Genomic DNA, 25,712 nt, shown 5'->3' on the forward strand with positions numbered 1-25,712 from the left:
TGAGCCCAAGGAGTTTGAGACCAGCCTGGGCAACATAGCAAGACCCCATCTCTACAGAAAATACAAAAATTAGCCAAGCTTGTAGTTCCAGCTACTTGGAGGCTGAGATGGGAAAATTACCTGAGCCCAGGGAGGTCGAGGCTACAGGAGCTGAGATTGTACCACTACACTCCAGCCTGGATGACACAGAAGGATCTTGTCTAAAAAAATAACCACAAGACCGGGCATAGGGGCTCATGCCTGTAATCCCAGCACTTTGGGAGGCTGAGGCGGGCGGATCACTTGAGGTCAGGATTTTGAGACCAGCCCGGCCAACATGGTGAAACCCCATCTCTACTAAAAATACAAAAATTAGCTGGACAAGGTGGCGCATGCCTGTAATCCCAGCAACTCAGGAGGCTGAGGCAGGAGAATTTCTTGAACCTGGGAGGAGGAGGTTGTAGAGAGTCAAGGTTCCACCATTGCACTCCAGCCTGGGACACAAGAGTTAAACTCCATCTCCAAAAAAAAAAAAAAAAAAAAAAAAAAAAAAAAAAACCAGCACAACAACGAGGGACCCACATGTGGCTGAAAACAACAGAAATGTATTGTCTCGCAGGCCTGGATGCTAGAAGTCCAAAATCAAGGTGTCAGCCGGGCTTCGCTTCCTCTGAAACATGTAAGAGAGAATACTTCCTTGCCTCTTCTGGCTTCTGGTGGCTGCCGGCAATGCTTGGTGTTCCTTATAGATGCATCGCTCTAATCTCTCCTCCCTCACCACATGGCTGTCTTCTCCCTGTGTCTCTGCCTTCACCTGACATTCTCCTCTTTATTTTATTTTTTTGAAATGGAGTTTCCCTCTGTCACCCAGGCTGAAGTGCAGTGGCACAATCTTGGCTCACTGCAACCTCTGCCTCCTAGGTTCAAGTGATTCTCCCACCTCAGCCTCCTGAGTAGCTGGGATTACAGGCGCCCGCCACCACGCAGTGCTAATTTTGTATTTTTAGTAGAGATGGAGTTTCACCATGTTGGCCAGGTTGGTCTCGAACTCCTGACCTCAAGTGATCCACCCACCTCACCCTCCCAAAGTGTGCTGAGATTACAGGCATGAGCCACCATGCCCAGCCCTCATTCTCTTCTTTTATAAGGACACCAGTCATTGCACCTGCCCCCCCCCAACAGCAGCCCCCAATCCAGTATGACTCATCGTTACTTGATTACATCTACAAATACCCTATCTCCAATTAAGGTCACATTCCCGGGTACCGAGGATTAAGATTTCCAATTCTTTCCCTGACTCAATTTCTTTTTAGTCAGGGCCTCACCCTATCACCCAGGCTGGAGTACAGTTATGTGATTATAGCTCACTGCAGCCTCAAACTCCTAGGCTCAAGGGATCCCCTGACCTCAGCCTTCCAAGTGGCTGAGACTACAGGTGCACACCACCATGCCCAATTAATTTTTTTTTTTTTTTTTTGGTACAGATTAGGTATCACTCTGTTGACCAGGCTGGTCTCCTGACCTCAAGCAATCCTCTTGCCTTGGCCTCCAAAAGCACTGGGATTACAGGCGTTATCCCGTGCCCGGCCCTCTTTCTACATCTCAGTCATTGTATCAGTAGCCTGAGCTGCCCATATTCCTTATTCTGCCCATCCCTGACCAATCTCCTCCTTTAACATAACTTCCGTCTTGATATCATGGGGCCTGCTGGGCACTGTAAACAGCCTAAGGAAAGTGGAAACTTTACTTAACCTTAAATCCTATTACAAAGTCCACATTGAACGTAATTTATATTTGAACTATAAAAATTTTCTGTAAGTTGAAACAGGACCTATAAAGGTCTCTACACCCTGAAGCAACGTTTTAGAAAGAAATCAACTGGTCCTTTTCTGCAGAAACCATTAACCATAGGAGAGATAAAGGAAAAACTTCAGTGTACTGATTGAACTTCCATGCCCATAGCTTAATTTCTAAAAGGCAACTATTCCATACTGTTAAACTGCCTTAGGTTGCTATTACTGTTATTAAAGAGACCCTCAAAGCCGGAAGTTGAATCTTGACTGTAGTTCTTGCACATACACGCACGCACTCTTGCAGATGAAACCACTCAGATTGTCCTAATGCTGCTACCCATAGCAACACCACCTGGAATTTTACGTTTGTTTTTAAGCATCAGTCCTAATCTTCACTTGCACCCGAACACACCACACCTGTGAGAGCCACGTGACATTAAAAAAATCCCTTCAGTGAGGCCGGGCATGGTGGTTCACGCCTGTAATCCCAGCCCTCTGGGAGGCCAAGGCAGATGGATCATGAGGTCAAGAAATTGAGACAATCCTGGCCAACACGGTGAAAAACTGTCTCTACTAAAAATACAAAAATTAACTGGGCGTGGTGACGCGTGCCTGTAGTTCCAGCTACTCAGGAGGCTGAGGCAGGAGAATCGCTTGAGCCCGGGAGGCAGAGGTTGCAGTGAGCCAAGATCGTGCCACTGCACTCCAGCCTGGCAACAGAGGGAGACTGTCTGAAACAAAAAAATCCCTTCAGTGCCTTCATCCTTCCAGATTCAGATCCAAGATAGATGACATTTGTCCCTCATCAGAGCCCGCACACCAAGATAAAGATTTCTTCTGGCTGGGCGCGGTGGCTCACGCCTGTAATCCCAGCACTTTGGGAGGCAGAGGTGGGCAGATCACCTGAAGTCAGGAATTTGAGACCAGCCTGGCCAACATGTTAAAACACTGTCTCTACTAAAAATACAAAAATGGCCCAGCATGGTGGCTCACGCCTGTAATCCCAGCTACTCAGGAGGCTGAGGCAGGAGAATCACTTGAACCCAGGAGGTGGAGGTTGCAGTCAGCCGAGATCGTGCCATTGCACTCCAGCCTGGGCAACAAGAGAGCGAAACTCCGAAACTCCGTCTCACAAAAAAAAAAAAAAAGGTTTCTTCTGTGTGCATGGCTCAACTCTGTGGTCCGCTAGCGTCCTTCCTCAATCTGCTTCCAATCTATGGAATCAGGAAAGACTGAACCAACCTAGATTTATTAATATTTTAGTATAACATAATACAGTGTTACTTACTATGGCATTGACCGTATATACCCTTTTGCTCCTTGGAGGAAAGGCAATTAATAGCTATTATGTGAGTTAGTAAAATAAGCCCAGGATTTATGAGTGTAACTAACCTGTTCCCATTGGTTTTCCTTGTCTCCTGCAGGCAGAGAGCTGATCAAAACAGCAAAAGCAAAGCAGTGCCCCTGGCCCAGTTCTGAAGCCAACCTTCCTTAACCACGCAGACCCATCCCTGGTTAGGACTTGCTGTGGATTCTCAGGTGACTCCATCTCAGGATACAGGGACTGAGAGGGTATATGCAATATCTCAGACCCAGAAACCGTTGATTCTGTCTAAAAGCACAGCAATAACCACATCCCACCCTCTTGATTTAAATGAAAGTGTTTGGGATAATAAAAGATGAACCTTTTTTTCTTTGTCAGATCTTGCGCTCATTTGGTTCTGGTGGGGAACAACAGCTATGAGAGAACAAGTGTATTCAATTAGAATTAATTCCCCTCTCTTATTCTCATAGCTGAGCAGGGCTCAAGTGTCTCTCATCTGAAAGAGGTAATAAGATTTAATCTGTCTCCTCATCTACCTTCTGCAAGTATACTTAACAAATTAGCTCTCGTGACTCTTCCAAATGGAGTTTTATGAGGCATTTGCTAAGGTAAACGTTTTAGACTTTGAACACAGTTCAGATTTCAGAGGCAGTACTGAAATCTGAACTGTGTTGCTAACTGCCCTGCCTTTCAACTCAAGACACAATAACTTTGAACTAAAATAATTACATTTTTGTTGTTTTCCACTCTGTCCCCAAGTCTATATCACCACCACCCCTAATCCCACCCAGCAGGAGCTAACTCCTCCTTCCTGTCCCTGCAAGATCAAAACTCCTCCTGGAAGCCCCGCTAGCTCTGTCTGCTCGCCTTCGTGGCAGATATCGCTATTGTACTTTTATATTCATTTGTATGATAAGTACTTCAATGTCCACTTCTTCCACGAGCCCCTGAGACCCTGGAGGGTCTGGACCACACCTAGTTTTTCTCACTGTTACATCTGCCTTGCCAGGAACATGGTAGGCGCTTAGTAAGTATTTGGTGAACGAATGGCGTGTTTGGTGACAGTCCAAAGGCTGGGGGACAGAGGGAAAGTTCCCTCCTGTTGGGCCCCAGACAGGTGGCGCTGATGGAGAGGCGGCTAGGATAAGGTCTCCAGGACCGAAGCGCGCACCCATAAGGCCCCTGCCAAAAAGACCTTCCTGAAGGCGGAGGAACTGCGAGAGTGTCTACTTCAGCCCAAGGCCTGACCAGACGATCCCAGGGACCCTTGCCCTAACCGGCTCCGCCTCGCGGGCCCCAAACCCGGACTCGGCCCCGCCCAAAGCTCCGGCTCCTAGGGCCCGCCCCTGGCCCCGCCTCGGCCGACCGTGGCCTGGCTCCTGGGCCTGCCTCAAACCCTCCGCAGGTAAAGCCTCCCGAACGTGAGCCACACTCCGATCCCCTCATCAAACCCCTCCCCGTTTCCCACACCCTGGACCCCTCGCTCCGTCTCAGCCCCGCCCCAAGCCCAGCTCAGTCTTGGCCCCTGAGCCCAGCCCCGACCCACCTCCCAGTCCCTGGGATCCTCCCGACACCGGCGCCTCCCTAAGCTCCGCCTCCCAGGGCCCGAGCAACGCCTGGCCATACCCCAGGGCCCGCCTCCTGAGCGTAGCCCGCAGCCCGGACTCGGCCCCGCCTCCCGGACCCTGGGCCCCTCCCCACGTCGGCCCTCCCTAAGCTCTGCCTCCCAGAGTCCGAGCACCGCCTGGTCATGTGCTACGACATAGTCAACGCCCCGCCCCGGCCCCGCCTCCTGAGCCCTTCTCTGTGCTATTGTTTTCTTATTAATAAAATGGGGGATATAATGATAGCTACCTCTTAGGGTTGTTGTCAGAGTTGAGTACAAAAGCCTGTGGATCAGTGCCTGGCTCATGGTAAATGCATGTCGGTGTTAGCTACTGTTTTTATTCGGTCTGAAAATGTTTAATAAATGCCTTCCGTGAGCCAGGCACCATGGATCAGCCGTACCCATGACAGATGAGGCTCTGCTTGCATGGGAGAGCCAGAGAACAAACAAATAAATGAATAAACAAGAAAAGACCAGATGAGAGTAGCTTTAAAGCCAAGAAAACAGGGAAATGGTGAATGGAGCAACTGGGGAGAAGAGTCACCAAAGTCGGGGAATCAGGGAAGCCTTCCCCAAAGAGGTGGCATTTGAACTGGGGCCTGAGTGGTGAAGCAGCTAGCCATGGGAAGGGTTTGGGGAACAGGATATGCAAAGTCCCTGTGGTAGAAACAAGCCAGCTGTGGTTGAGGAACAACAGCAAGGCAGCCAGTGTGGCTGGAGTGGAGTGAGCAGGGTGGGCAAGAGGTGAGGGAGAACAGGCCAGAGAGAGGGATTAGGACCAGGTCTTGTAGGGCCTTTTACGGCATGGAAGGAGCTCTGAAGCAATGAAGTGCCTTGCCCCATGTCACATACCAGCCGAGACAGTCTGCCTAACTCGGGAGCCAAAGCTCGCTGCTGGGCTTGAGGCCCCTGTAAGAGGACAATGTAACCTAGGCTGGTATGGGCACATTCTGCATTTCCACTTAAACTCAGATGGCAAGCCCATCAAACCTTGGTGCAATGGCTGCCCTGGTAATTCCTGGCTGACCAGCGCAACCAGGGAGCTGGCCCATGACCTGGGTGGCAGCTAAGTAGCCAGGACTAATGTGGCCAAGAGTCAGTCTTCTAGCCTTCTTCCTGTGACTCATCCAGGTGCATCTGCGACATTTGAAGGTCAGGCTTTCAGCTGCTGTGGCTTCCACTTCCAACTGGCTCCACGTCCCCAAGGAGAGATCACATAGCGCTTTGCCAACACATTCTATTGCATGTTTAATGTTCCTGTGAATGCACCCTTGAGATTTCTCTCTCTTCCCTCCACACAGAGCTTAGAAGCAAAGTTAAGAGACTCATCAGATTCTGAGCTGCTGTGGGATATTTTACAGAAGGTAAGAGTCCCAGAGTCCCTGGGACTCATGACCCTGCCTCCTGAATCTCTCCGGAAGACCTGAGAGAAGAACCACAGGTGTGCTTGTACCCTTTAAAAACACCCCTCTTCAAAGAACAAAAACATTGAGTCAGCACTGCAGGTGGGTGTCAGCACCTCCGACAGCTCCTGCGTTTTCGTTTTCTATCTAAGACTTAGACAAAGACATCAGAATATACAAAAATCTGCAAGAGGGGGGAAATCTAGGGAATGTTTTTTAAACCATCCACAGCAAAAACAGAGATGACAGGTGCAAAACAGCTTCTAGCATTTGGTAGATGCTCAGCGACTTTCTTTTTTGCATTTATGAGGCCTGTCCTGCCCACTCCTATCTATTCTAGACCTAAATGGGCCCTTGCTTTGCCCAGGGTGGGGTTTGCACTCAAGTGCATCTGCATGCAGGTGAGAGGCAGGATCACCACCTGGCCCAGCCACAGCCTGACCTTGGCCTTGAGGGCCAAGTGCAGATCACCCTGCATCCTGGGTCTTCACCTTCGAAGGGCCATGAGCCCTTCTGAAAAGACAAAGCAACAGACTCCCTCCCAGAAAGAAGTGCACCAGAAGAATACGTTTTCCATACAAACTCAGGGGAGGCAGACATCCTCCACCCCCACCCACCCAGCCCATCCTAGGAGCCCCGGTGAAGAATTCCTGTGCTAGAGGTGAACCAAGATTATCCACGTGGAAAAGATGCAGCCACAGCAGGGAAGACTTTTGGGGCAATACAGTAGGACAGGGCTTCGAGCATGGAGATACCTGAAGTTATCTCGCACCCTGCTGAGTTTCACCCTGAGCCTCACTCTCGTAGGTGGTGAAGCATGAAATGTAGGGAGAGCTGCTTTAAAATCTAGCACAAGGCTGGATGCACTGGCTCACACCTGTAATCTCAGGACTTTGGGAAGCTGAGGTGGACGGAACACCTAAAGTCAGGGGTTCAAGACCGGCCTAGCCAACATGGCAAAAACCCATCTCTACTAAAAATACAAAAATTAGCTGGGTGTGCTGGTGCACGCCTATAGTCCCAGTTACTCGGGAGGCTGAGGCAGGAGAATTGCTTGAACCTGGGATGTGGAGGCTGCAGTGAGCCAAGATCGGGCCACTGCACTCCAGCCTGGGCAACAGAGCGAGACTCTCTGTCAGAATAAATGAAAAACCAGCACCAGCCTGAAGAGCCTATATATTGTGTGGGGTACTTTGCTGCCCTTGGGCAGAATCTGCATCCCTCCCAGCCAGCAGGCACTGCAGACCATCTCCTCCCTCTCCCTCCAGGCTCTTGTTTTCCCACCGTCCCCACTCCTGCTGCACAATTCCCTCTGTCCTCATTTCCAAGTGCCAGGCTGTGGCCACCTCAGAGCTGGCACCGGCTGTTCCCACTGCCTGGAACTTGCTCGTCCTGCACTTGGCTTCTCTTGGCTTTAGTTGGAGTGTCACCTCCCCTCCATCCTGTCCCCAGGGACACGCGCTCCAAGAGAGCAGTTGCCGAGTGGGCCTTCCCGCCTCTTCCATAGAGCCAGACAGTTGGCGAGTGTCCTTACTGCAAACCCTGGCTCACACAGGCTCCCCTGGGAGGGAGGTGGTTTGGGCCTACATGCCCTGTGTTCCTGCTCAGAATGGGCATTAGAAATGCTGCCATAGCCTGTGCCACTGCAGTGGAAGCATTTTTAGGAAACGGCTTATATCTTAAGACAAACTTCAGATGCGTGGGGCCAGAACGCTGTGTCCATCTACATCTTTGCTGAGGGATTGGGTAGCCTGGAGTTTGCCCTCTGCTGTGTTGGCTTGAAGCTCACAGGAGACTTAAGATGGGCTCTCGAGCAACCAACATTCTGTCCTTTGCGGTAGACTGTGAAGCACCCTGTGTGTGTGAAGCACCCGCCGTCAGTCAAGTATGCCCGGTGCTTTCTCTCAGAACTCATCAAAAAGGTCAGTTATGGGCAGTGTCCGCACAGTAGCCGGACAGCAGAGCCACCGGCATGCTGGAGCCCTCGTCCTTCCCAGGCCCTGGGCCTGCTTTGCAAACCCCAGCATGGCAGGGCCCTCCCCAGGCAACTGGCTGCAGCTGAGTGTGACCCATGGGAGACAGTGCAGGGCGGGAAGAAGGGGAGGCCAGCATCTCTCCCTCACTCTGCCTCCTGGGGTTTCCACAGCAGCTGCTTCTCTGGGGCCCCACCTCCTAGCATATGAATTCTCATTCCTACCAGGCTGGCCCAGCCCACAGCACTGGAACCCTCACCCACACCCTCTGTCCTGCCCGCCAAAGGGTTTGGAGTTTCCTGCTCTTTTCCATCTCTGGGTTGCCCCACGGGCCCCTGTTGGAAGGTTTAGCTCTTGCCATACCTTTGGAACTAGTTCCTCTGGTGAATTCTCTGCATTGATCCTGCTGGAATGAGCTCTTTCCTGACTGATATAGGATGGATTTTATTTTTTACTTATTTATTTATTTTTTTGAGACAGAGTCTCACTGTGTTGCCCAGGCTGGATTATCGTGGCACAATCTCGGCTCACTGAAACCTCTGCCTCCTGGGTTCAAGTAATTCTTGTGCCTAGCCTCCTAAGAAGCTGGGACTACAGGCACACGCCACCACACCTGGCTAGTTTTTGTATTTTTAGTAGAGACAGAGTTTCACCATGTTGGCCAGGCTGGTCTCAAACTCCTGACCTCAGGTGATCCACCTGCCTTGGCTTCCCAAAGTGCTGGGATTACAGGCATGAGCCACCACACCTGGCCTAGGATGGATTTTAAAGATGGGCTCAAACTTGCAGGGTTTTACATGAGGATGTCGAGAGGCCATTCCTTAGCAGGCAGTAGCAGACCTGCTGAGTGAAAGGGCCACACTTTTAGCAAATAAACAATCCCCTGCTTCTCCAATACCTGCTTTCTCCCTAGTCCTCCCCAAAAGGGTGCATCTGTGGTCACCAGCAGGTCTGCCCTGTGCCACCAGCAGAGGGCAGCAGTCACCCAGTGTACCCTGCTGCTGCCCTGTGAATCTTAGAACGGGGCCAGCTGTGGAGAAGCAGCCTGCTGACAGCCACAGCCTGCAGCATGGGCCGCCCTCACAGTTCTGCCTGGGCTCACTTAAAAGCACCTTTTGTTTTCCTCCTCTCTGTCATGGTCATGTGGCAGCTCTCACGGAATCCTTGTCTCCTGCCCTAGACTACACCTAACCCTACCCTCTCAACACCTCTTGTTGAAGGCCCTCCCGTCCAGGTTTCCCTACCAAGTGAATTATTTTTTTAGAGACAAGATCTCTGTTGCCCAGGCTGTCCTCGAACTCCTGGGCTCAAGCAGTCCTCCCACGTCAGCCTCTAGAGTAGCTGGGACTATTCAGCACACACCACCACGCCCAACGAAGTGAATATTTTATATGCCAGCTGGCCGGTATTACATCATTCCATCCCAAATCTCCCCTCCAAGCTTGGTGAAAATCATCTGGCCATTTTTACAGATTAGAAGGAAAGCAAACAAGCTCTTACTCTGTCTGCTCCCAGCACGAGGGTGTCCACATGGAGCCTTTGGACGAGCTGTACGAGGCACTGGCGGAGACCCTGATGGCCAAGGAGTCCACCCAGGGCCACCGGAGCTATTTGCTGGTATGAGAAGGGCACCCTCCTCCCCCTCACAGCCCAGATACCCTTCCTGCACAGACAAAGTGAAAACGTGGGTGTGGGTTCAAATCCTGACTCACCCATTCTGCAGTCTTAGACATGAGGTCTGTTAACCTTCTTTGGCCTCAGTTTCCCTGTCTGTAAATCAAGCACTTCAACAACAACAGCATGTCTCATGGGGTTGTTGGGCATTTGTCCAATAGGTAACACACACTACCTGCTGCACAAGGACCTGGTGCCCAGTCCTCAAAGAATACTTGACAGGGCCAGGCGTGGTGGCTCATGCCTGTAATCCCAGCACTTTGGGAGGCCGAGGCGGGTGGATCCGTGGTCAGGAGTTCGAGACCAGCCTGGCCAATATGGTGAAACCCTGTCTCTACTAAAAATACAAAAATTAGGCTGGGTGGGGTGGCTCATGCCTGTAATCCCAGCACTTTGGGAGGCTGAGGCAGGTGTATCACCTGAGGTCAGGAGTTCAAGACCAGCCTGGCCAACATGGTGAAACTCCATCTTTACTAAAAATACAAAAATTAGCAGGGTGTGGCATTGGGCGCCTGTAATCCCAGCTACTCGGGAAGCTGAGGCAGGAGAATCTCTTGAACCCTGGAGGTGGAGGTTGTAGTGAGCCAAGATCATGCCATTGCACTCTGGCCTGGGCAACGAGAACAAAACTCTGTCTCAAAAAATGTACAAAAATTAGCCGGACATGGTGGCACATGCCTGTAGTCGCAGCTACTTAGGCAGCTGAGGCAGGGGAATTGCTTGAACCCAGGAGGTGGAGGTTGCAGTGAGCCAAGATCGTGCCACTGATTCCAGCCTGGGTGACAAAGCTAAAAAAAAATAAGATAAAACATAGATACAGAAAACCACAAAGGAAAAACATAGCATATTGAAACATCACAAGGCAGTCACCCCTTCATAGCCACACCCGGGCCCTGGCCACCGCTGACCTGTGCTCCATCACCAGAATTCTGTCGTCTCAGCAATGTTGGATGAGTGGAATCCTGTGTGGCCTGAGATGAGTGTCTTTCATGCCACATGACACCGGAGGCCCGTGCAAGCTGTTGGGATGTCAACAGTTAGCTGCTTCTGATTGCTGAGTGGCGATTGGTCCTGTCATGGTTTATTCAGCCATGTGGTGGATGGCTACTTGTCTTCTATGCCACTTGTCTTCTGATTGCTGGACTGACTCTCCCGCCCTCTCTTGGTGCAGCCCTCAGGAGGCTCCGTCACACTCTCTGAGAGTACAGCCATTATCTCCCACGGCACCACAGGCCTGGTCACATGGGACGCTGCCCTCTACCTTGCAGAATGGGCTAAGAACCCAGCAGCCTTCACTCACAGGTGACCTCGGGGCACAGGGCAGGCTTACCCTGGTGCAGTCGCAGACACGGTCCCCTTTCCTCCCGCCAGGACTGTCTTAGAGCTTGGCAGTGGCGCCGACCACACAGGCCTGGCCATCTGCAATATGTGCCGCCCCCGGGCATACATCTTCAGCGACTGTCACAGCCGGGTCCTCGAGCAGCTCCAAGGGATTGTTCTTCTCAATGGCCTCTCATTAGAGGCAGACATCACTACCAACTTAGACAGCCCCAGGGTGACAGTGGCCCAGCTGGACTGGGACGTCGTGACGGTCCATCAGCTCTCTGCCTTCCAGCCAGATGTTGTCATTGCAGCAGGTAATGCCCAGCCCCGGGCATCCTGTGCAGGTGGTGTCCTTGCAGCTCTACCCAGCTCTTGGCTCTGGGAAAAGGGAACAATGGACGCTGTCGGGCATGGACATGATGGGGCTTCCAGAAGAGTCACTCTGGGCCTCCAGGGTGACATCAAAGGACAGGGGTGCCTCTTAAGGTGAACTTCAAGCCACAGCCCTCTTGTTGGAGACAGGCATACTCCCGTTACAGTCGTCACCACATGGCTCTGTCCCAGAGCCATGTCCTGTGTCCTTCAGAGAACACAGGAGGAAAACAGCCACTTCTGGGACAAGGACAGGGCCCTTGAGAGAAGGTGGTGTTTGGCTGGGCCACCAAAAACCCCTCACCCCTGCCAGCACACTCAGTCCCTAAGGTGTCTCTGGTCACCCTAGAGACCAGAGAGGGGTCTCTGGTCAAGCAGAGCTCTGCCTGTAGTCCTGGGTCCCAGCCCTGAAAACCACAGGTCCAGCGGTGGCCAGGGACACAGGCCCACCCCTGCAAGCCAGCAGACCAATCGGCAGATGCCTGAAACACGAAGTTCATGGCAGGGTCAGGCTTTGTGTCATTCAAAGCCCTCTAGATAGGCCGAGAACCAGAGCTGTTTTTCTAAGGAACACCAGTGAGTCTGGAGATTTTTTCTTTTGCTTCAGTCTTTTGCAGCTTGCTCTACTAAGGGTTCTCCTTTTTCACCAAGTAATTGTCTTTCCATCTAATGGCACAAATGGTCAAATGGCATCTACTAGTCTCATATGACCGCTGCCTCTCTGGCCTCGCCCTGCTGCTGAGGTCAGCATGACCTGGAACTGTCCGCTGGTCCCTTTCAGTAATCTGAAGCTTTCACCGTAGACGTGCTGTATTGCCTAGAAGCCATTGTGTCGCTGGTCAGGGTCTTGCGGAGGCTGGCTGCCTGCCGGGAGCACAAGCGGGCTCCTGAGGTCTATATGGCCTTCACTGTCCGCAACCCAGAGAGGTGCCAGCTGTTCACCACCGAGCTAGGTGAGCCCACACGCCCACCCGGGCCTGCATGGTCCCCAAGCTGTCCCTGCAGTACTCCAGTGGAAGTGAAAGAACTGGGCACCGGGGAAAAGCTAGGATGCCCCACACTCCCACACCATGCGGGGAACTCTGGCAGAGGACAGTGAGCAGGGTGGGCTTGGGGCATGGGGGGCTTGCGGCAGCAGGAGGGCAGCTCAGCACAGGGAGGGAGGGTCTGAGCCCAGCAGCCCTACTGTGTGCTTCAGAGCAGGGTTCCCTAAGCCCTTGGGCCTCGGTCTCCTCATCTATAAAATGGAGGTGGCAGGAGAGGCAGTCAGGGTCAGGGCTGGACACAGCTGTGGCCTGCAGGATGCTGGAGCACAGGCTGCAGAGGCGGATCCACCACGCCACTGTCCTGAGCACCCAGTCGATGGAAGACGAGCAGGGTGACTGTAGAGAAGGGGAACTGGCCCCGTAGTGGGCCAGCAACTGTCCTCAGACCTGACATTTGTCAGCCCCCAGCACCTGTGAGGGTGTGCTGTCCTTGTCCCATCTCACCGACAAAGACACTAGGACACACAGAGGCCAAGCGACCCCTGAACTCCCGCAGACTGCAGCCCGGCCACCTGGCTCTCGTGCCTCCACACTACACCCAAGCCCCCCAATGCCATCAGCCTCTGCTCCAGCTCCCCCTGAGCACAGCCCCTCCTGGCAGCCATTTGCACAGATGCACCCGCAGCAGCCTCTGCCTGCACACAGAGACATGGATGATCCAATACCTGCCCACGTGGGGCAGCCCGTTAACTACAGAGCCAACAAACAAGCCAGCACACGAAGGCATACTGGGTTCCAAGACAGAGTCCCGCAAAACGTCGCACAGGAGGCTGGCCGGGCGCGGGGCTCAGGCCTGTCATCCCAGCACTTTAGGAGGCTAAGGCAGGAGGACTTCTTGCCGCCAGGAGTTCAAGACCAACCTGTGCAACATAGTGGGACCCCCATCTCCACAAAACTTACAGAAACTAGCCAGGCGTGGTTGCGCACACCTGTAGTCCCAGCTACTCCGGAGGCTGAGGTAGGAGGATGGCTTGAGCCCAGGAGGTGGAGGCTGCAGTGAGCCCTGATGTCACCACTGCACTCCAGCCTAGGCAACAGAGCAAGACCCTATCTCAAAAAAAAAAAAAAAAAAAAAAAAAAAACAGGAAGTCTTTCTTCAGATACTTACGTGAAAAAGTATCTGCAATATCTTTTAAGTGAAAAAAGTGCCAAACAGCACACATAGCATAAGCCCCTACCAACCTTATTTTATTTATTTATTTATTTTTTTTGAGACAGAGTCTGGCTTTGTATTGCCCAGGCTGGAGTGCAGTGGTGCCATCTCGGCCCACTGTAACCTCGCAACTCCCAGGTTCAAGCTATCCTCCCATCTCAGCCTCCTGAGTAGCTGGGACTACAGGCGCGTGCAACCACGCCTGGCTAATTTTTGTATTTTTTGTAGAGTCGAGGTTTCACCATGTTGGCCAGGCTGGTCTTGAACCCCTGACCTCAAGTGATCTGCTGCCTCAGCCTCCCAAAGTGTTAGGATTACAGGCGTGAGCTACTGCGCCCAGACCCATTTTTGTTTAAAAACTAATAATAATCACCCACACATGGTTATGAGTACCTATATTCCCAACTACTCAGGAGGCTGAGACGGGAGGATGGCTTAAGCCCAGGAGTTTGTGGCCACCTTGAGCAACATAGCAAGCCTTCATCTCAAAAAAAAATTATCACAATCATCATTTTCACATAAGTATACCTATAGGGGAAAACCTAGAATATATATACAGCAGGCTTGTCCAACCTGCGGCCCAACACAAATCTGTAAACTTTCTTAAAACAGTATGAGGAGTTTGTGTGATTTTTTTTCTTTTAGCTCATCAGCTATTGCTAGCATTAGTGTATTTTATGTGTGGCCCAAGGCGATTCTTCTTCTTTCAACGTGGCCCATGAAGGCCAAAATATTGGACATCCCTGATATACACGTGAACAGGTGCCATCCTTGGATGGCAGGATTATAGAGACTTCTACACGTTCATGTCTGTGCTACTTCATTTTTATAAATACGCATTTTCCACTTGTAACAAAAAACTGTGACTGAAAATCATCCCAGGTCACAGTGTCTCACGCCTGTAATCCCAACACTGTAAGAGGCTGAGGCTTTGGGAGGCTGAGGTGAGCGGATCACTTGAGGTCAAGAGTTCAAGATCAGCCTGGCCAACACGGTGAAACCCCATCTCTACTAAAAACACAAAAATTAGCCAGGTGTGGTGGTGCACGCCTATAATCCCAGCTACCCGGGAGGCTGAGGAAGGAGAATCACTTGAACCTGGGAGGCGTTGCAGTGAGCTGAGATTTCGCCACTGCACTCCAGCCTGGGGCACAGAGTAAAACTCCGTCTAAAAAATAATAATAAAAAAGGCTGAGGCAGGAGCATCACTTGAGGCCATGCGTTCAGGACCCCATCTCTACAAAACAAAAAATTACTGGCATGGTGGTATGCACCTGTCATGCCAGCTACTCAGGAAGTGGGAGGATTGCTAGAGCCCAGGAGTCGAGGCTGTGGTGAGCAACGACTGTGCCACTGCACTCCAGCCTGGGTGACACAACAAGATCGTATCTCAAAAAAAGAAAAAAAAGAATCATTCTGGCTAACGGCTCTTCAGACATCTGTGCTTCTGAGAACACCAGCCCCTTCTAAGCTTTGTGTGTGTGTGTGTGTGTGTGTGTGGTGTGTGTGGTTTTTTTTTTTTTTTGAGATGGAGTCTCACTCTGTCACTCACGCTCGAGTGCAGTGGCACAATCTCAGCTCACTGCAACCTCCGCCTCCTGGGTTCAAGCAATTCTCCCACCACACCCTCCCAAGTAGCTGGGATTACAGGCACCCACCATCATGCCTGGCTAATTTTTGTATTTTTGTTGAGATGGGATTTCACCATGTTGGAGAGGCTGGTCTTGAGCTCCTGACCTCAAGTGATCCGCCCGCCTCGGCCTCCCAAAGTGTTGGGATTACAGGCGTAAGCCACTGTGCCCAGCGGCTTTCTAAGCTTTGTGAAGAGTGGGTTGACTGAGCAGCCAGGTAGATGTGGGTTCAGATCTCTGCTTCTGTCCCGCTGTGCCAAGTGCTGGGGCGGACACAGGCAGAGAGTGGACAGCGGCATGGTGCCTGCTGCTAGCCATTTCTATGCAAAACCAGATTTCTGGTCCCATCCTGGAGGCCAATTCTAGGCACCTGGGTGGGTCTGGGAACCTGTGAACCAAGTAAACTGACTTGGACACCCCCCACCCCGCCAGGCCTGTCCTAGCAACCCCACACAATATGCTCATGTCCTGTCCCCAAACACCGCCATCCTCAAACACGTGTTCTGTTTCCAGGCCGGGCCAGGATCAGATGGGAAGCGGAAGCTCATCATGACCAGAAACTGTTTCCCGAAGGAAAGCACTTGGAGATGGCAATGCTGAACCTCACACTGTAGGACTCACACACGACTCCAACGGGATCGTGAGAATCAAGTCACTCTCGTGGGAAGAATTTTTATATGGGAAAGCGGATAAAACTTTCATTGGACTGGAATGTTTGAAGAATGTTAAATTCCAAATCAGGAACCACAAACTGCCCTCTAATAAGACATCGGCTATCTAAGCGTGTGGGTGTCCCCTTTCTGCCAGCAGTTCTGGTTCTTAAGAAAATCACCATAAACCAGACATGAAAATTCTGGCTCCGAAAATAGCAATTTCTTTGTGCAAATAAAAACGAGTGTATCAAGTATGACGTTCCGCCAACGTGGACACACTCGGTTCCTCACAAAGCCAAGCCCGCTGCAGTTGCCACATCCCTGGACACACTAAGTTCCTCACAAAGCCAAACCCGCTGCAGCTGCCACATCCCTGGACACACTCGGTTCCTCACTAAGCCAAGCCCGCTGCAGCTGCCACATACCTGGGCTTACGGTGCAGCAGGTGCTTTTTTCAAGACAGGAATCAAAATGTTAGGAACACGGCAGAAAGGTGACACCTGGAGACCAAACGCAGGCTAAGGAGTACTGCAGAGGTCACAGGGAAGTCACAGAACAGTAATACGCTAGCAGGGGCACGGGGCGTGAAGAACAGAAGAAGACAGGAAGCGTTTCCGAGCCTCCAGAGAAGAAATCAGGGCCAACCACAGCTTCCCAGGTCACAGAACCAATTCATTTACCAGGCGGCACCACTGCCGTCATTTCAGCTTCTGGCCACTGGGAGGCGCTACTCGAAAGGATTGGCCCTGAGACTCCAAGAAGAAGCTGTGGGAAGGACAGCAGGGGTCCTGGGGTTTTAGCCTCTGGCCCAGGAGTTCTGTGTCCATAACAAAAGGGAGCACAGTCTGCACCCAGCTCTCATCCCATCGGAGCTGCTGCGACTCCCGCAGGTTCTTCCGGAACTGGTTTAGCTTGCCCTCAGGATCAGGAAAGTTTGAGAAAAGCATCTGCAAAAAAATAAAGAGCAGAGCTTAACTCATTGCCTGTCCCCACGCCATCCCAGGTCACCACCTGGCTGACCCCAGGTCCCTGACCCAATAACAACCCCTCCCAAGCCCCTAACTCCCTCACTTGAACTCAAGACCCTTCACACCCCAGCAGTGCTCCGCCTCCAACTTGACATCATGCTTTCTGGAAACTTACCCTGGAAACTTCACTGTATGTCCCACTTTCCCACACTTGGTGCCCTGGAGCACCTTCCGGTCTCTACATGCTGTACGTTCCCCTGTGAGCACCCTCCTCTCAGCCTCTGACCAACACAGTCCCACCCATCTGTGGGTAACGAGGGGCTGTCGGTTTTCTTTTCAGCCTTGCTAAACTGTCTGAATCAAGGATCACAAACTACAGCCTGCAGGCCAAATCTAGCCCACAGCCTGTGTTTCTAAATAAAGTTTTATTGGAACAAAACCACACCCCTTAATCTACAGATGATCTGTGGCTACTTTCACACCACAACAGAGTACCATGGTTCTGCAGAGACTGGGGCACACAGTCTAAATGACTTCCGACGTGGACCTTTACTGAAAATCCTGCCAATCACTCTGTTGGCAAGAATGATGTATTACTTTTAGCAATAAGAAACAAGTAACCTTTGCAGAATTCCACCCATCTTTCAAGGCTGGTCCCAGAAGCTCCCTTTGCCCACCCACCTACCTGATCCTGATCACTTCCTAAACTGCAGCCTGGCCCACCCGGCTCCAGCATCATTTGTGGAGTGTCAGCTCCATAAATCCAGAGGGCAGGTGGGGGTGTGTCCTAACTTTCCCGAGCCTACTGTACCGAAATGGGACAGCAGAGTGGGCCAGCCTCTGTGACCTCTGCTCCCTCCCTAGCTTTTCTGCCAGACCCCACATGGTCCCACCCTGGCTGTGGGAAGCAGGGATCAGGGAGCATGGCTCGGTGCCAGTCTCCAGAACCCTGCCCACCCAGGCGTGGTGGCAGACATGGCTACCTGCAGCTGAGCTGCCAGTTCCTCTGAGTCGTCAAAGACCAGGCCATTTTCTTCATGTTTCACCAGCTCATGTAAACTGCAGAGACAACCAAAGGAGCCTGAGAGCTGCCTGGAGAAGACACCAGACTGCTGTGGTGCCCACCAGGGCTCCCACCCACCCCACGCTCAAGCCAGGCTGGGGGTTGGAACAGGGGGGTGTGGTTTCCAGGAGCTGGTTCTTAGACTTGGCATCTGAGGGTACAAAGTCCTGGGGGGGGTGGGTGCACATCAAAATGGCCAAAGCGATTTGAGGAGGGAGCCTTAAAGAGGGTTTGTACCTTCTGTGCTGGATGCTCTTCAAGGACTGAAGAATTATTTTTGCATGTTTTTCTTAATTCCATGGCCATGGAACAAGTAAAGGCAACCCCCTGGAGACTGGCTCAGCACATAAAAGATGACTTTTCTAGGGCACCAGGTTTGATCCTGACATTCCCTGAGCTCAGCTCACACAAGGGGCTCACATCCCTGAATCCCATCCAGGAACCGGCTCCTGAGCAGGGGCCAAGGGCTCAATTTGTGCTGAGGCTACTGCTTCTAGAATCTCCTCTAACGCCACCCTTCCAAACACCCGTCTATGCTGGGCGGAGTGAGACCACAGCATGACCCTCATTCAACTGATTCAAACCCACCACGTAAGCTTGGCCAAAAGGGACATGGTGGGAGAGAAAACAACAAAGAAAACCATGTAAGCCTGCAGGCAATTCCCGCCAATTCTACTCCAGGAGCAAAAGCCCCGAGTGGAGTTCTAGTATTTAAGATGCTTTTTTTTTCATATTAGGCTGGTGCAAAAGTAATTGTCATTTTTAATGGCAAAAACCGTGATTACTTTTGCACCAACCTAGGTATAACATGAGCTCCAAATGGAAGCAACTACTTTAATGAGGCTCAGCCCAGCCACAGTAAATGCAGGGCTCCTCTTCCTGGCCTCCAGTGTGTGCTGGACTGACCGAGGGACAGGGCCTCACTGTGGGCAGCTCGCTCTGCACTGCTTCCCCCTCAGCGGTAGAACTGTGAAGCTATCCCCAGAAAGATTCAGGTTCTGCTCCTTCCACTAGAAGTTCACAGCACACACAGGCAAACAGCACCCGAACATGTCCACCACCTTCATGGGCAGGTCCAGGCCACTGGAGGACGTGTGCAGACAGACACCCAGGTCCACCGACCATGCTAGGCAAGAGGGGTGCGGTCAGAGCGCTGGTCTCTGCCCTGGGAACACAAATCCTCCCAGCACAGTGAGGGAACATCCCCGGAGGGGAGTGAAAATCTGATAAGGCCCCCGACATCACCAAGCACAAGTGGCTTAAACTGGCCAAGCAGCCACACAGCCTGGCTGGGACATCTGAAAACATAAGTTGACACTTTTTCTACATAACCACAATTTGGTTTTGTTGTTGTTGTTTTGTTTTGTCTTGTTTTGAGACAGAGTCTCACTCTGTCACCCAGGCTGGAGTGCAGTGGCACAATCTCAGCTCACTGCAACCTCCACCTCCCAAGTTCACCTCCCGCCTGTAATCCCAGCATTTTGGGAGGCCAAGGCGGGTGGATCACCTGAGGTCAGGAGTTCAAGACCAGCCTGGCCAACACGGTGAAAGCCCATCTCTACTAAAAAAATACAAAATTAGCAAAGCGTCATGGCAGGTGCCTCTAATCCCAGCTACTCAGGAGGCTGAGGCAGGAGAATCGCTTGAACCTGGGAAGGCGGAGGTTGCAGTGAGCCAAGATCACGCCATTGCACTCCAGCCTGGGCTACAAGAGTGAAACTCCATCTCAAAATAATAATAATAATAATAATAATAATAATAATAATAATAAACCACAGCACACCCACCACAAACCAGCTGTCACTGTGAAAATAAAGCCATATAGCTTAACATTTCTAAAGACTAGCTGGGGCCAGGCATGATGGGTCACGCCTGGAATCCCAGCACTTAGGGAGGCCAAGGCAGGAGGATCACTTGAGGTCAGGAGTTCAAGACCAGCCTGGCCAACATGGTGAAACCCTGTCTCTACTAAAAATACAAAAATAAGCCAGGTGTTGTGGCGGGCTCCTGTAATCCCGTAATCTACTTGGGAGGCTGAGGTGGGAGAATCATTTGAACCCAGGAGGCAGAGGTTGCATGAACTGAGATCGTGCACTCCAGCCTAGGCAACGCAGCGAGACTGTCTAAAACAAAGACTAGCTGGAGAGTCCTGCCAGGAAAAGGCCCTCAGCCTCCAACCGCTCTGCTCACTCAAAGCTGGAAGATGTGGCTCTAGAGACCCATCAGGACCAAGCCACGACTCCCCACTTGGAGGAATCAATGGGGAAAGAGACGGAGGCAAAGGAGAACCATCTCACTGGGAGAGGCTACGCTGTTTGACACATCATCCCTGTACCTCCCAAAGCCACTGCCCTCCCACACCTGGGCAACAGTGGCCCCAACCCCAGGCCCAGCCCTCCTGCGGGAAGGAAGAGGACTGAATGGAGGGTGTGGCAGGCTGAAAGGACGTGGCCTCCTCAAACCCCTTGGTAAACGGCCTCTGGGGCCAACTGGCAGGGAGGGGCTGGCACACCAGGAAGTAGCCTCCTCCTGGGAGTTCAGCCAGAGCCCAGGTCCCATCCCCAAGTGGCCTCCAGAGCCACCTTTTCAGAAAAAGCACATCCCGCCCACCCCTGTTCCCCCTGCTTAAGGCCCCGCCTCCTCCCTGAGCCTCCTGCTGGCCTCTCGCCTAGAAGCAGGGGGTAGTCCTCGGCCTCCAGCCAGGGGGTGCAGACCTGGATGTGCTGGAAATGCTTCTGGTGGATAAGGCGGCTGTAATACTCCCTCAGAAGCCCTTTGCCTTCATAGAGAAGAGCAGACACTGCCATGGACCCATCTCTGTCCCTGCCACGTGGCCCCAGGCCCAAGACACTACCCCCAGGAGGGATCCCTTTCCCAGAAGCTCCACCCCTCGGCAGCTCCAGTCAGGCCCCATGCGGGCCCTTCCAGAAGCAACCCAGGAGCCCCGAGACCTGCAGGGGCGTGTGCACGCTGACCCCTGACGCACAGCCCTGTACCTGCAGCCAGCTGGCCTCGGGCTGCAAACATGGCGGGGTAAACACTGGCCTGGCACCCGACCGCCCACTGGGTGGACCCAGCCTTTTGTCTGTGTTGTGCACAGGGAACACGAGGACTCCCGCTGCCGTGCCACAGCCTCCTGAGCACATGGCGCGGGTTCCAAACCACTCCTGGGAGCCTAGAGGCCAGAAGAAGGAGGAGAGCAGGACCAGCAGCTGGCCCAGACCCCGCCTCTTCCCACACCGCTTCCGCTTTTCTCCCTCCTCACTGAGTCACCTTGAAAGGGCTCAGCAGCAGTAACTGTGGGACAGGGGCTCTTCCGCTTGAAAAATTAAGAGGCTTGGTTAAGGCACCAATGACATGGCCGGGCACAGTGGTTCATGCCTGTAATTCCAGCATATTGGGAGGCCAAGGCGGGTGGATCACCTGAGGTCAGGAGTTCAAGACCAGCCTGGCCAACATGGTGAAACCCTGTCTCTACTAAAAATACAAAAATTAGCCGGGTGTGGTGGTCACCTGTAGTCCCAGCTACTCAGGAGGCTGAGGCACGAGAATTGCTTGAATGTGGGAGGCGGAGATGGCAGTAAGCCGAGATCGCACCACTGCACTCCAGCCTGGGTGACAAAGACTCTGTCTCAAAAAAAAAAAAAGACACCAATGATGTAACAACAACAAAAAGAAGATGCTTGGAAACTACTGAAAAAGTAGAAAGCTTGGTATCTACAGATTCAAATCTGGGCTCCCTGCCCTGCTGTGAAACCCTCTGAGCCTCAGTTTCCCCCATGTCAAGCAGTATAAGACCCTATGGCAGAGAGCTGCAGTGAGGATTAAGGAGACAAGATCGTGGGAAGCACAGGGTAAAGACGGCGTGCCCCTCCCCCTCCACCATCTCCCAACCAAACAGATACCCAGGGTCCCAGGTGGTACCTGTTATCACACAGACGAGAGAAGGAAGGTTGTGTCCGTCAAGAGTCAGTTGTTCAAACTCTGTGTTTAAAAAAAAGAAACAATTCTACATGGAATTTCTGATAGAATTTTTTTTTTTTTTTTTTTCTGACAAACTCTCGCTCTGTCACCCAGGCTGGAATGCAATGGCGCGATCTCAGCTCACTGCAATCTCTGCCTCCCAGGTTCAAGTAATTCTCATGCATCAGCCTCCCAAGTAGCTGGGACTACAGGTGCCCACCACCATACCTAGCTAATTTTTGCATTTTTAGTAGAGACAGCTTTCGCCATGTTGGCCAGGTTGGTCTCGAACCCCTGACCTCAGGTGATCTGCCTGCCTCAGCCTCCCAGAGTTCTAGGATTACAGGTGTGAGCCACCGTGCCCATTCAGAAAAAAATTTTTAAATAAACAATAGCCAGAGTCACCTGTTCAGGTGGAGAAAGAGCACTGCTCTGGTGGGGAGGCCACCATCCTCTGTGAGATACTCTCCTGGAGGGGGCATTTCAGCCTGAGGGCCTGGTCACTCGACCCAACTGGGGATTCAGGGCGGCCCACCTCCACCAGCCCCGCTGTCCCCAGGCTGCCGCACCCAGTGGCCTGGGTCAGGAACATGCTGCAGGCCAGGCAAGCAGCTCACAGCTCAGTGGCCCCTGACAAGCCCAGAGCCCCTCACCACAGCCACACAGCTACTTTCTAAAGCTTCCAGCAGGATGGAGAAGTCTTCATCCTCTATGAGAAGAGAATTGAATGTCAGGGGCCTGTTACTAGACACCCCTCTTCCAGCTCACACACCCTCCCCTTCTCACTGAGACTGTGGCGGGGTGGGGGCATGCAGGACTGGCAGAGGTGAGGAGAACACAGGTTGGCCAGGTGCCCGTCACACCAAACCCATGTGCCCCAGGGGTCCTGCAGACCTGTCCAGCTCGTGCTGCTGACCAGCAGGGCTAGCTGCTCACGGAGACGTGTCACCAGCCTGCTCCCAGCATCCCGCTCCATGAAGGCCGACCTCTCCGTGGCTGGGTCCTCAGGTTCTGAGATGAAAGAGCAGAAAAAAAGCCTGTGAGAGGGCACAGAGCAGGCCCAGGACACAGGACGGGCATCTCCTGCTGTGGCAAGGCCTGCAGGCTCCCAACGGTTGGGGCGCCTGGCCACATTAGAAGCACCAGGCCACCCCTGCCATCCGAGGCCTGGGCTTGCTTTCTCTAATATTGTTGCTGGGTGCTAAGATTACAACAGCAAACAAGACTGACTCATTCCGTTTCTCCATGGGACTTACTGTCTTATCATCCCCTGGACTCAAGATGAGGGTGCAGGGACGCCCTCCCACACCACCCCAGCTTACCCAGGGGCACATCTCAGGGTGTGTGGACCTGCACAAAGGTCCCCTCCTTAGCCCCGTGAGACACCCCAGGGGACACACAGGTCCACAGATCCTGCCACAGGTCTGGGAACCCATTGGCAGGAGAGTAAGACAGTGCAGGGGTCCACAAACCTTTCTTAAAGGGCCAGAGAGTAAATACTTCAGGCTTTGCGGGCCACAGGTTCTCTGTTGCAAAACGCGATTCTGCTATTGTAGCTCAAAGGCGGCTGTAGACAACTCAGAAGTTAATGAGTGTGTTGTGTCCCAATGAAACTTGATTTACTAAAGCAGGAGACTGGCCTGTAGCCTTAGTTTGCCAACCCCTGGATGAGTGGTTTCCCAGGTCTGCAGCGGGAAGGGGAGAGGCCAGGGCAGTGGCGAGCAGGAGAGAAGGCAGCTGAGGATGGGAGGCCTACCGGGCCCTGAACGGAGACTGCGTGCTGCCCAGCTTCATGAAGAGCCGGTGCTGCAGGTCCAGAGGTGCCTCTTTAAAGAAAGATGCCGGCTTGTCGTAGACGGTCACAGCCCTGCAATGAAATCATGGCAGGGCTATTGGGGGTGCTGAAGAAAGGCCTCAGGAATAGAGGACTCAGAGGCTCCAGGAAAAGAAGGACGCTTGGGGAATCCAAGTCTCAGACGATGACAAGAAGAAGCCTTGCAATTACTTGGGAATGCACAGAGAGATGTCCTAGGACCAAAACTGCCTGGACCCCCTGGCTGGCTGGGAAGGAAACTCTGCCCCCTCTTCTCCCACCTTCCCCAAATTTTCCCATAATGTTGCCAAGCATTAGTCCAGCGTGAAGGCTACTTTCTTCTCAAACCACTCATTTGGGTCCCGTGCCCAATGTCACCCATCCTCAGCAAAACAAACTTTATTTCCTTCTTCCTGGTTTCCAGAAAGTTCCCCTAAAGCCCTGAGGAATCACCGAATGAAAGAGGCTTTTTACAAACAGGAAACTTAAGTGGAGTGCCAATACACAACATGAATTGCACCAGGCTGGATCTAAGATAAAACCAGACTGTGGACAACAGGACAGATAAGACTCCCCACATGGCTCTGCACTGCCTGGGTCTGTTATTATGTGGAGGAATGTCTTAGTCTGTTGCTCCTGTGGGTGGAGCTAAAGCATGAACCAGGAGTCTTCATCCTTAGAAAGCAGTTAGACAGACACCTGAGAACCAATCCCAAACTGCAGCCTTCCACAGAACCTTCTGGAACCTTCCCGAATGCAACTCATTACTGCCAGATGGACTTTGATGAGAGTCTACTCTCCACCATTTGTCTTCAAAGAGAATACCCACATATTCTCTTTCCATGGAAAGGTAAGTTATTAGCGTTTATGCAGTCTGGTATATTAATTGAGAGCTTTACTTCAAAGAATGTCACGTTTACGATTCAGTCTCACAGACAGGGTTAAAAAGGCAGTATTGACTATTAAGTTGTAAATTACTGTAATGATCATTATTATTATTCAAGCAAGCTGTTAGAAATGAGCATTATCTCACAATATCTGCATTTTAGTGAACCTGAGGAAAGAGTGTATTTGCTGGAATTACAGAAGCCTGAGAACCACAGGGAAATTCTCACTGCAGGGTATTCAGGGTCAAAGGCTGATCCTATTTTGCATGCTCAGTCCTTCCTCAATTTATTTTTATTTCTTTCTTTATTTTTTGAGATAGGGTCTCACTCTGTCGCCCAGGCTGGAGCACCTTGGTGCAATCTGAGCTCACTGCAACCTCGCCTCCCGGGTTCAAGTGATTCTCCTGCCTCAGCCTCCAGAGTACCTGGGATTTCAGGCACCCACCACAACGCCCAGCTAATTTTTGTATTTTTAGTAGAGACGGGATTTCACCATGCTGGCCAGGCTGGTCTCGAACTCCTGACCTCAGGTAATCCTCCTGCCTCGGCCTCCCAAAGTGCTGGGATTACAGGCATGAGCCACCGTGCCCAGCCCTCAATTTTGTTTTTCTATTTATTTATTTATTTATTTAGAGATAGATTTTCACTCTCGTCCCCCAGGCTGGAGTGCAGTGGCGTGATTTCGGCTCACTGCTACTTCTGTCTCCAGGATTCAAGTGATTCTCCTACCTCAGCCTCCCACGTAGCTGGGATTATAGTCACGCACCCCTACGCCCGGCTAATTTTTGTATTTTTAAGTAGAGACAGGATTTCACCATGTTGGCCAGGCTGGTCTCGAACTCCTGACCTCAGGTGACCCACCTGCCTCAGCCTCCCAAAATGCTGAGATTACAGATGTGAGTCACTGCACCTGGCCCCCCAATTTAATTTTAATAAAATTATCAAGGAAATAAGCCACAAAAGGACAATGTGCAGACTTTAGAACAGAGCTATCCAATAGAAATATAATGTAATCCACATGTGTAATATTAAATAATTTAGTCACCACATTAGAAAAAGTAAAAGGGGTGAAATGAATAATCCTAGTA

At 51.9% G+C, this 25,712-nt stretch overlaps 2 protein-coding genes across 2 annotated transcripts; one reads left to right on the forward strand and one right to left on the reverse strand.

Annotated features, from left to right (window-relative positions):
- Positions 1–5,946: 5,946 nt before the first annotated feature.
- LOC101130354 (protein-lysine N-methyltransferase EEF2KMT-like) lies at positions 5,947–16,053 on the forward strand. The gene is made up of 7 exons (XM_063705149.1): positions 5,947–6,066; positions 7,947–8,027; positions 9,594–9,695; positions 10,924–11,054; positions 11,124–11,389; positions 12,251–12,400; positions 15,791–16,053. Exons 1-7 carry the CDS (start codon positions 5,947–5,949, stop codon positions 15,889–15,891), a joined length of 951 nt encoding a protein of 316 aa, XP_063561219.1. The 3' UTR covers positions 15,892–16,053.
- A 575-nt stretch (positions 16,054–16,628) lies between these two features.
- LOC109023085 (putative glycosyltransferase ALG1-like) lies at positions 16,629–23,796 on the reverse strand (the record flags this gene model as incomplete). The annotated part of the gene is made up of 8 exons (XM_055385089.2): positions 16,629–16,877; positions 17,882–17,957; positions 18,973–19,084; positions 20,630–20,740; positions 21,886–21,945; positions 22,595–22,633; positions 22,819–22,961; positions 23,681–23,796. Coding segments are annotated over 8 exons (906 nt in total), but the record flags the coding sequence as incomplete, so codon positions are not given.
- Positions 23,797–25,712: the final 1,916 nt, after the last annotated feature.

This window comes from Gorilla gorilla, chromosome 3 (assembly GCF_029281585.2).
Source record: "Gorilla gorilla gorilla isolate KB3781 chromosome 3, NHGRI_mGorGor1-v2.1_pri, whole genome shotgun sequence".
NCBI lineage: Eukaryota > Metazoa > Chordata > Mammalia > Primates > Hominidae > Gorilla > Gorilla gorilla.